The sequence below is a fragment of the Balaenoptera acutorostrata genome, chromosome 9 (genome assembly GCF_949987535.1).
Source record: "Balaenoptera acutorostrata chromosome 9, mBalAcu1.1, whole genome shotgun sequence".
In the NCBI taxonomy this organism is placed as follows: Eukaryota; Metazoa; Chordata; class Mammalia; order Artiodactyla; family Balaenopteridae; genus Balaenoptera; species Balaenoptera acutorostrata.
The window spans coordinates 2,335,397-2,345,649 of NC_080072.1; the positions used below are offsets into that span (position 1 = coordinate 2,335,397).

Below are 10,253 nucleotides of genomic sequence, written 5' to 3' on the forward strand. Positions count from 1 at the left end.
GCTGGAGCTGCCTGGGGGAGGGGTGACAGCTTGGAGCCTCGGCCCAGACTTTCTTTTTTGTTCAGAGCTCAAAGTGGGGTTTCTCAGAGTTCTGAGCAGAGAAGCAAAATCTCTCAGACTGGGGGGCTGAGGGCAGAAGTCACTGAGGTTGTCCAGGTGAGCTGGTCCATGCTCCCCTGGCCACCTCCCCTGCTGGACCTGCCGGATGGAGCCAGCAATGTCTTTCACCTCAAGAAAGAACAGCGCTGCCACCCACTAGCAACACGTGTCGTTAAGACCACCCTAAGTAAGATGGTTCACTGTAGACTGCAAAGCATGTACAAAAAGAATGTTCCAGCTCCATGGGGAAAAGACAGATCCTTCGGTGAAGTGTAATGTATCGACAGGCTGATCGCTGAAAACAGGCCTGCAGCTCAAAATCAGTCCCACACCGTTCAATGATTGAAGGGTAAAATACAAATCTAAAAAGTCCTAGAAAAAAAATGTTTCAGGGTCGGAATTGGGAAAGCTACTCCAAGCATGTACAAAATCTAGAAGCCACAATGGAAAAGACAAACAACTCTGACTACATAAAAAAGTGAAAAAGTAAATAAAACTTCTGTATGACATGAGCACAAATGATAATCATAATTGCCATAAACCAATTCACAAGACCAATGGCACACTAGGAACAAACATTTGTGATGTCCATGTCAAAGGACAAACTTTCTTAATATACAAAGAGCCCTTACAAATCAATGACAAGGAAAAGGCCTGGCCAGCGGCACCTTGGGGAGGGAAGGAGCAATGGGCTTAGAGGACATCTGCCCCCCACCCCACTACTGGGGCCCTGGGAGATGGCAGAGACCTCATTTTCTCATCCAGCAAATATCGGTGAAGCACCAACTCTATTCATCCCAAGTGTATTTAGTGAGCACCTACCATGTGCCAGGCTCTGGGAGACCCTCTGGGGAAGTGAACGTGACAGCATGGTCAAAGGCCTGGCCGCAAGAGCTTTCAGCTGGTGGTAGGGAAGCCCATTCTCAACATTTGAGCTCAGGTTATATGTTGTGGTGGAGGACGGTTTTCCAGGCAGAGGGAGTGGCAAGTGCAAAGGCCCTGAGGCAGGATCGAGAGGACTGTGCCCAGGATCTGAGAGAAGGGTGTCAGGGAGGACTGTGAGGGGGCTGCGCGGAGCTCAGGGGCTGTGGATGGAGGTGAGATTTCACTCTGCGTGCACTGGCAATTCTGAGGAGGGAGACAGCTCAGCCTGGCTGCTGCTGGAGTGAATGGGAGGGGGACGGACCAGTCAAGTAGAGGCGATTCCAACAGCACAGGCCAGGGATGCCACTGGCCTGGGCAGGGGGCGTGGAGGGGGCGGTGTTGGATTCAGAGCATGTGCTCTCGAGAGCGGGTGGGACGTGGGTGAGCGCCAGGGGAATCCAGTGTTTTGCCGTGTGGGTGTCAGCACCACTTTCTGAGATGGGAGGATGGGATTGCGGGCAGGGCGAGTCTGAGTTCTCTTTGGGCCCTGCTGCACCAAGATGCTGTTAGACCTGCTTGCCAGTGGAGACGGGGCTCTGGGGCCCCCGGGAGAGTGCAGAGCTGGGGCGGAGCGTCGAGGGTGTCTGTGTAGAAATGGTGCCGGCAGACGGGGGTCCTCGGGCTGGGTGTAGAGGGCCTGCGAGATTGTCCCGGCTGCGGCGGATGAACACTGGAGAGGCGGCTGTGGTTTACGATAATGATCCTGAGACCCGCCCCCCTCAGCAGTCATCCTGGATGGACGCCATGCTGAGGGTGCCTGGCGGGCCCCAGGCATCTGTGGGGCTGCGCCTGGGCGAGCGTGTATCTGTGGGGCAGGTAGAAGGGTCTTCTCTCCATCGTGACACTCTCTCAGAGGGGAGCAACCTGCACTCCTAAGGGGTGGTCAGCAAGGGTCAGCCAGGAACTGGCAGGCCCCCAGAAGGGTCTGGGGTGACCAGGACCTTGACCATGCTGTGCCGAGGACCCAGCTGAGGCATGGCTGACTCTGGTGACGGCTCAGATCACCTGCCACCCCGCAGCCAGAACAGTGAGAGATTTGAGGGACAGTGGCTAGGACAGAGGCCTTGGTCTACAGCCTCTGAAATGCCCACCCTGGCTGATTCATGATGCTGAACCAATGCACCGGTCCCAGGGGCCAGGGCACAAGTGGCTGCCACATCGCCCACCTCTTCTGGCCAAGGCTCACCCCCTGCCTGGACTCCGCCTGGGCAGAGGACCCTGGGAAACAGGCAGAACGGCTGCTGTGTTGGTGACCAGGGGTCCCAGAGGTGGTGGCATCTATCTCCCAGTTAGGAGAGTACGCTTGGCACCCGACAGAGCCCCCATGCTGAGTGGGGCCCCCACTGCTCACCCGCCGAGCTGCCCCATCCCAGCAGCACCACCGCCTGGTGGAAGGGTGCTCACCTCCGTGGCACGTGCAAAGGCCCAGGGGCCCAGAGGTCCAGGCAGATACGCTTGCACCCTTTGGCAGCGCAGGGAATGATTTGGTGGACGGTACAGGGAATTGTGCAAAACCACAACCGAGGCTGCTCATGCATTCTTGCACATGCAGTCTCCCTGCCCTTGTAAAGCCCGAGTACTCGTGTACACACACGTCTACACGTACACATGCCAACTGGCCCTCAGGCCACGCTGCACGCAGGCAAATTACTAACAGTAATTACAGTAATGGTCAACAGGAGACTTAATCAGAATTTGCCAGATGCCAAGCACTCTTTCCAGTGGTTTCCTGCATTAATTCATTCAATCCTTACAACATCCTACTGAGGGAGATTCTACCAGCATCCCCATTTTACAGATGCGGAAACTGAGGTTCAGAGAGGCCAAGTGATTCACCCAAGGTCACCCAACCAGGAAGCAGCAGAGGCAGGACATGAGCCCAGACAGCCTGTCCGTGTGCCCAGGCCCTCCCCGCGGGCTCTGACCCGCTGCCCTGCGGCCCGCACACCCAAAACGCGTCCTTCCCCAGGGCCTCCTGCAGACCAGCGTGCACACATCCCGCCCCGGCCCACATGCCCAGCGCACGTCCAGCCCAGCAGGCTGTGGGCCGGGCTCCGAGGCCGTCTCCTCAGCAGGCTGGGTGCACCGTGCACCGCAGGACAGAGAGCTCGGCAGGCCAGCCGCCCTGAGGACTGGCAGTAAAACCTCGGCAGCTAGAAAACACGGCTGATTTTTCTCCAAGAGCTAAAGCACTAAAACAAAGTCATAAACACAATTACACCTTCTCCTGCCATAAATTACAATGTTATGAAGCGCTGTGATCTATTTCCACTCATACCCAGCTCTGTGAGACCCGCCAGCCCCACGGGCTCTAAAGAAAGGATGATTTATGGGTGTTATTCCCGCATTCTCGCCGTGGGGGAGGGGCGTTCCCAAACTCCCAGGAGTCAGGGAGGCCCAGCACCAGGGGCAGGGCCCGGGGGCCGGGGCCAGGCTGCCCACCAGGCAGGGACCTCCCCCCAGGACAGCTGGCCCTAGGCAGGCAGGTACCCCGCACCACCTCCCCCTTCCCCCTTGGCAGAAAGTTTCCCCGGGGGCTCTGGGCTGTGTAGCACCCACCATATTCGTTCCGCAAATGTGAACTGGGCCCTCTGTGTGCCCTCAACGACAGGCAGAGGAGTGGGACTCCTGGAGCCTAATTCTAGTGGGAGAACCAGCTAAGGAGTGAGCAGAGACCACCGCAGGCCAGGGGCCTTGGAGAAAATAAGGGCCAGCGTGGGGATGGTGGGGGGCCACTGCAGAAGGAGGGACGTGGCCACGATCAGTGCTTTTGGTGAGGTCCGAGGGTGGAGGGTGGTTGATGCAGGCAGGGGAGCAGCTGGGGAAAAGGGCCTGAGGCAGGCATGTGCTGCCATGTTTGAGGACCAGCAGAGTGGCCTGGAGTAAATGCAGAGGGAAGAAGGGCGGAGGGGGGTGGGGGGGAGGCCATAGAGCAAAGGGGGACAAGTCTAGGGCCACAAGAGGGACTCAAGCTTCTCCTGGGAGTGAGGTGGGAGCTCAGGAGGCTATGAGTAGGGCAACGATGTGACCTGGTTTGTGTTTTGAAAGGACCACATTGTGGGGGAAGGCTACTGCAATAGTCCTAGCATAAAAAATTGGCGGTCTGGCCTGGGCTGGGAGCCAGTGAGGGGTGGGCAGGGGTTTCCCAAGTTCTGCTGACAGACAGAATGTGGAGCATGATGCTGAGATTTTGGAGTGTTTTTCTGGGATGAGGAAAATGTGCAAGGAACAGGGTGGGTGCTGAGAGAGAGAGAGAGAGGCCTCAACAGAGGTGCAGGGAAACCGTGGTTTTATGGTCTGAGTTCAGGCCTGAGGTCCCCAGGGGTCAAGCGTGTGGGTCTTGGATGTGTCCCTAGCCTGAGCCTGGGTGCTCAGGGTCAGAGGACAGCAGACCACAGCTGTCACATCAGGGTGGCCCTCCTCCTGCCATGGTCTAGCAGACACCAGGACGCAGCCAGTGCCCCTCCCCTTGGCGCTCTCTCCCAGTGACATCCATTGCCCTAGACGTGGGTGCTCAGCACCACCTGCATGTGCTGCAGGGCACAGGGGGCAAAGGTCACAGGTCACCGTGACCCCCACCCCCACTCCCCTCCCTCACCAAGCAGCAGCTTGCAGAGGGAGGGCCAGGGCCAGGGGTGGGGCAAGAAATGGCATTCTATGGAGATGGAGAACCCAGAAGTCCCGGGGTGCGGGGTGGGGGGGTGGCCCAGGACCACCACCTGAATCCCACTGAGCAGCCACGGGGCCCAGGGGGCACAGTGTCACTTCTCAGACTGAGTCCTTCCTGGGTCCAGCAGGCCCGTCATCCAAGGCTGTGGCCGGGCTCTAACAGGGGTGGGAGCGGGCACTCCTTCCACCCATCAGAATTCACTCATCATACCCTGTGTCCTGCCCCGTGCTGGGGGCTTCTCACGAACTGTATGTTCGGGAGGGGGCAGGGTGGACTGCCCACCCGGGGGCCTGTGAGGTGCGGCTGGGGCCCTGGACAGGGAAGGCGGGTTTCTGCCCTGAGCTGTCCAGCACAGGGCTCCCTCTGTGGGCGGCCAGGATGGGGACCGGGTGGAGGTGTGGCAGGCTCAGCGCCCCTGCCATGGGCCACTGGACCGGCCCCGGCTGTGAGCGGGCCCCACCTGGTCCCTCCAAGCCGCGTCCAGGGACTCAAGGCCCGCTCTGCCCCCGGGCCTCAGCTGTGTCACCTGTCTAATGGGCTCAGGAGCAGCGGGGAGCAGGGGCTTGTGACCTGGGCAGTGCTGGGCCTTGCAGGTGCCACAGGCCTGTGGCCAGGGCAGAAGCGGGAGACAGGCCAGCAGCAGCCCCTCTGCAACCCCTGCTCCCTGACCTCTTCGCTCCCATGCTCCCTGCTGTGTGTGAAGGCGGGTGAAGGGGGCAGAGCCGTGTCGCAGGGTGTCAGGAGGGCTGAGCGGGCCTGCGCACGGGCACACTGAGCAGTCTTGGCCGTGTCCCTGCGCCTGTCGCCGGCGTGTGGGCTTGGGCAGGGCTCCCTGGGGCTTCAGGCCCCCGCGCACCCCGTGACATACCTGGAACCCCCAACTCCCTGCAGCCCAGCTTGGCCCCAGGGCTGGCATCCAGCTCAGTGCCTGGTGTTAAAGTATTGTAAGCATTGCCCCCGAGAGTGGCTCAGTGACTCTTGGTCCAGCACAGTCTGCAAACAAGAGGGTCCAGAGGTCTTTTGCCCTGTGACCCTGCAGAGGGCCCTGGGCTGTCCCAAGAGGAGCCCTGCCTCCCCCTTTAGATGTTGACCCACAGGGACTCTGGGGCACCACGAGCTGCCCCGCAGGGCAGGGGACTCCCTCCCCGCGAGCCCCAGGCCTCGGTGTCCCCGACTCCTGCCCGTCTTTGGCCAGTGTGGCCGAGAGAGCCCAAGGCTTGCACGTGGCCAGGGCCATCGGCGGGTCCAGAGCTGGGATCAAGGCCGAGCAGGTTCTGCAAAAATTTCCCTTGAAAGACTCTTTTTCAAGATTTTCTTTTGAAAACAAATTCATAACCACATCAAACAGGAATCCCGTCGCCTTGGGTTTGATCACCAGCCGCCCGGGGCTCTCTAACTGGCTGTTATTCTAATTGCTTTTTTTTCTCTTCCGAGGGCCGGGAGTCGTCTTATGGTTATTAATTTGGTGAGTGGAGGCAGGGAACAAGGGAGCTTTTGTTGGCCTTGCCCTTTAGTCACTATCAAATTGCAAATAATGACGAGATCCAAGATCCCCAAAACTGATGTGCTCCAGCGGCTCCCGGGGAACGCCGTCCTGGTCCCCGAGCGGGCACTGCTTTCCTCTGAGGGTGACAGCACCTCGCCTGGGCACCTGCCCGGAGGGACGCACTTCTCTGCGGCTGGGGTTTGGCTCAGGCCGCTCCCTCCGGCCGAATGAAGTGCTCACTGGGTGTCACCATCGAACAGGAAGCAAGATAAAGGCACTCTCCTTGGGAGGAGGAGAACCCAGGGTGGGGGAACCCAGGGACCATCTCTCTGGGACGCGCTCAGCCCTGGAGAAGCGTGGCAGGTGTTAGTCACACTCACAGAGCCCGCGGGCACGGGCTCCTACACGACTGTCCTGCTCCATCCTCAAGAACACCCGCCACGGGAGGAGCAGAATGCCCCCACTTCCCAGCTGAGAAACTGAGGCCCAGGGAGGACAGCACGGAGGCCGGGTCTCAGCGTGGGGTCTGACCTGGCCTCCTGGACCAGCCTGACCAGGCTCACCCCACACTGTGGGGACAGGGGATCAGCCGCTGAGAAGGACGGGAGCCCCCCCGGGCGGAGGCCACCACCGGGCCCTGGGGGCTGGGCAGTGCAGGGCAAGCTCAGGCAGCCCAGAGCCAGCGACCAGCAGCCGGCAGCCCCGGGTGGTGTGTGGCACTGAGGTCAGCCACCAAGCTCCGGGCGGGGGAGGAGACACGGCTCGGGGTTGGGGGCTGGGAGGGCTCCACAGGGCTTGGCCCACCCACTGATCACCACGCCCTGAAGCTGGACCAGGCATCAGGCGTGGGGCTGGGCAGGCGGCAGGACCCTGCAGGGGGCCAGGAAGACCCAGGGGGACCCTGAGGGTGGCCAGAGGACCAGGAGGACGCGGCAAGTGGCCGGGAGGCCTTGGCAGGAGTCTGGTGTGGCCTGCGGGCTTCCCCACTTGCTCTCTCTCCCGTCCCATCAGTGGCGGCCTGTTAACGCTCCTCCCCAGGCCCGCTCCTCTCCTGTGCAAGAAGGAGGGGGAGGCGTGAGGCCCAGGCTTCGGGCCAGCTCTGGGATTCTGGCCCAGATCCGAGCTCGCCCCCAGCGCCCCTGCCACCTCCAGCAGTCCGGCTAATGGGAGCATGTCCCCTGGGACCAGGGAGCCCGGTGAGCCCCTCAAAGCCCCATCTGCCATGAGCAGCAGCCCAGGGGGCCGAGGTGGGCTTGGACGCAGAGCAGGGCAGGGGCAGCGGCAGAAGTGCCCCAGGTGGCCCCCTGAGGGCGAGCTCGGCCTGGGGCCAGCCTCCCCCCCCCCCCGGCTCCCCAGTGGGGGCTGTGCTGTCAGCCCCCCGGGATGCACCCCCTCTCCAGTCGTGCCCGGCAGCCCCACCCCTTCCTGCATCCCAGCCATTCTTCCATTGCCTTTTCTCCCAAGAACACCCTATAAAGGCTTCCGTACCCACTTGCCCTGCTGGGGCTTCAACAGATGTCCAAGTGCCATAAAGCGAAAATTTATGAAACCACAGGTTCTCTTCTGTAACGTGCTTGGTGCTCTAATTGATGCCAAACCAATCAATACCCAAGCCGGGGCCTGCACAGTGGAGCAACATGAAGCTTGCCCGGACCAGCCTCGTGCAAGGCTCATTCCAGGCTACCAGGCGTGCAGGGTCCCCCACGGGTCTCCCAGGGCATAGGCGGGCAGTGGGACTGGGGGGCCGGTCCTGCCAGCGGCCGGAGCTCCAGCGGCCTTGGGCCGAGGAGAGGGTCCTCCCCAGCCCCCCTTGGCTGGGCTGCAAGGGTCCCAGCCAGAGACCCCAAACAAGACTCTTCTCCTGGGGCCTCGGGGCCTGCGTCTGTGGGTGGCCTCAGCATGTGGTGGGACTAGGGTGTCAGGGAGGCACCCGGGGGAATGCAGGGGTGGGGAGAGCTGAGTGAGGGGCCCAGGCCCTACCCCAGCTAAACCAGAGAAGCTCTGCACCCCTTCCCTTTACAGCCTGGGCTCCGGTATCAGATGTGTCTGGGAAAATAGGTTAGGCCCCCCTGGCCTGGGTGAGGGGGCCTCAGACATGCAGCTGCCCCTGCCCCAGGCCCAGGGGCAGCGGAGGATGTCTCAGTCCCCCGCACTGTCTGAGGAGGCAGAGGCGGGCAGGGGCGCCCAGGAGGTCCCAGGAGACAGCACCGGCCTCAGGGCTGCAGCCGCCACCGTGCGAAGCTGGGGACGTGGGTCACAGGCCCCACCTCACGGGCAGCCGTCCTGATGGGGGGCTGTTGCTCCACGTTCCAGCCCCCCATCCTGCCCTACCCGCTGCTAGGTCTCAAGAGAGCCCCGTGGCCCCGACTCAGGAGAGAACCCTCCCCTCCTCCCGCTCAGCCAGCCCTGCCCCTCCCCCCTGACTCAGCGTCCACAGTGGGAGGGAGGCTGGGGACTGCCCCACCCCCCTCTGAAGCCGGACCCGGGCCCACCCGGGGACCCAGCTACACAGGATTTGTGGCCTCTTCAACCCACAGCATCTTCCCCGGGGCCGACCCGCTTGCTCAGCACCCAGCTCCGTGCGGTCCCGGGGTAGGGATACTGCAGCCAGCAGTGGGGCCCAGATGGGTCCTGGGGCCGTCTGGCCCAGGGCGGCTCAGAGCACATACATCATGGACCATGTGTGTGTCCAGGTGGATGGCCCGCCCCAGCCAGCTCGGCCTGCCGCCATCCTCAGCCCCAGCGTTGACCCTTGGCTGAGCCATCCCTGGGCTTTTACCCCCAGCCACACTGTCCCCTGAAGCAGCTCTGTGTTCCTGCAGCTTGGCCCTTATCGGTGACGATCTGGCCACCTCCGCTCCCTCCCCCATCATTTCTAGTCTTTCCAGTGTTCCAGGTACCCAAGGCGGGTATTATTTTCTGACGGAGACCCTGGGGGAACCACCCCCAAGGGCACTGCAGGCCCCAGGGTGAGCCAGGCCTCCTCCCGGCTCGTGCCAGGACGTCTGCTTCACCCTTGCCCCTGCTCTGAGGGCCCTGGGGTCCTCTTCCCACCCCCGGGCTCACGCCAGCCCCACCCCGTCTTGGGCATCCAGCGGCCCCTGCTAAGTACCTGCAGCCCCAGGTCCGTCCTCCATCCACCTCCCCTCCAGCTTCGTGGGGCGTGCAGCCCCAGTGCTCAGCGCGGGAAAGGCCTTTGGGAAAAGCATGGTGGGCATGTGGCCCTGGCTGACCCCTGGGGATTGGTACGGGTTTTGGGGCTCAGCTGGGAAGATGGTGGTGCCCCTGCTGAGTTGGGGACCGTGCCGGGATGACAAGAGCGCCCTGAGGCACAAGCCCTGCTGGTGGGCATGGGGGTGGGGGTAGACGGCAGGGGAGGGGCCCCGCCCTGCTACCTGCTCAGCCACTGGTCTCAGGTGAGGGCTGCAGAGCGGGGCTCCCTCCACGCACGTGTGTGCACACGCGCAGACTTGCACAGGGGGCATGGACACCCACACACACACGGGCGTGACCAAGGCCAGGCCCCGCCCCTCCCCTGGCCCTCAAGCAGCCCAGGCCTTGAGGCCACCTGCACGGCGCCCGGCTCACCTCTGACCCTGTCCCCGCAGGTGACGCAGCTGGACCAGAGGCTGGCGCTCATCACAGACATGCTGCACCAGCTGCTCGCCCTGCACCACGGAGGCGCCCCCGGCGGCCGGGCCTCCAGCGGGGGCGGGGCCCAGGTGCTCCAGCCCCACAGCGGCAGCTCCATCCACCCCGAGCTCTTCCTGCCCAGCAACGCGCTGCCCACCTACGAACAGCTGACCGTGCCCCGCGGGGGCCCCGACAAGGGCTCCTGATGGGGGCTCGGGGCCCAGGCCTGAGAGGGGAGGCCCGGAGGAGCTCCGCCCGGCCCAGCCCACCTGCCGCTCAGCACAGGCACCCCTAGGCCTCAGCCCCCTCTCGAAGGCCCGAGAGAGCAGTCCCGCTCTCCAAGGCCCCAGACACCCGGTGGGCCACAGGGCCCTCTGGCCTGGGCTGGGGGGCTTGCCAAGACCGCCTCTTCCCAGCCAGCGGGTACTAGAATTTGGCTGG

At 62.7% G+C, this 10,253-nt stretch overlaps 1 protein-coding gene across 1 annotated transcript in view; it reads left to right on the plus strand.

Moving 5' to 3' along the window:
* KCNQ1 (potassium voltage-gated channel subfamily Q member 1) overlaps positions 1–10,018 on the plus strand; it is a 347,883-nt gene extending 337,865 nt beyond the window's left edge. The window contains exon 16 of the mRNA XM_057552484.1: positions 9,788–10,018. Coding sequence (XP_057408467.1) covers positions 9,788–10,018 — 231 coding nt within the window. The remainder of the gene's footprint in view (positions 1–9,787) is intronic.
* Positions 10,019–10,253: the final 235 nt, after the last annotated feature.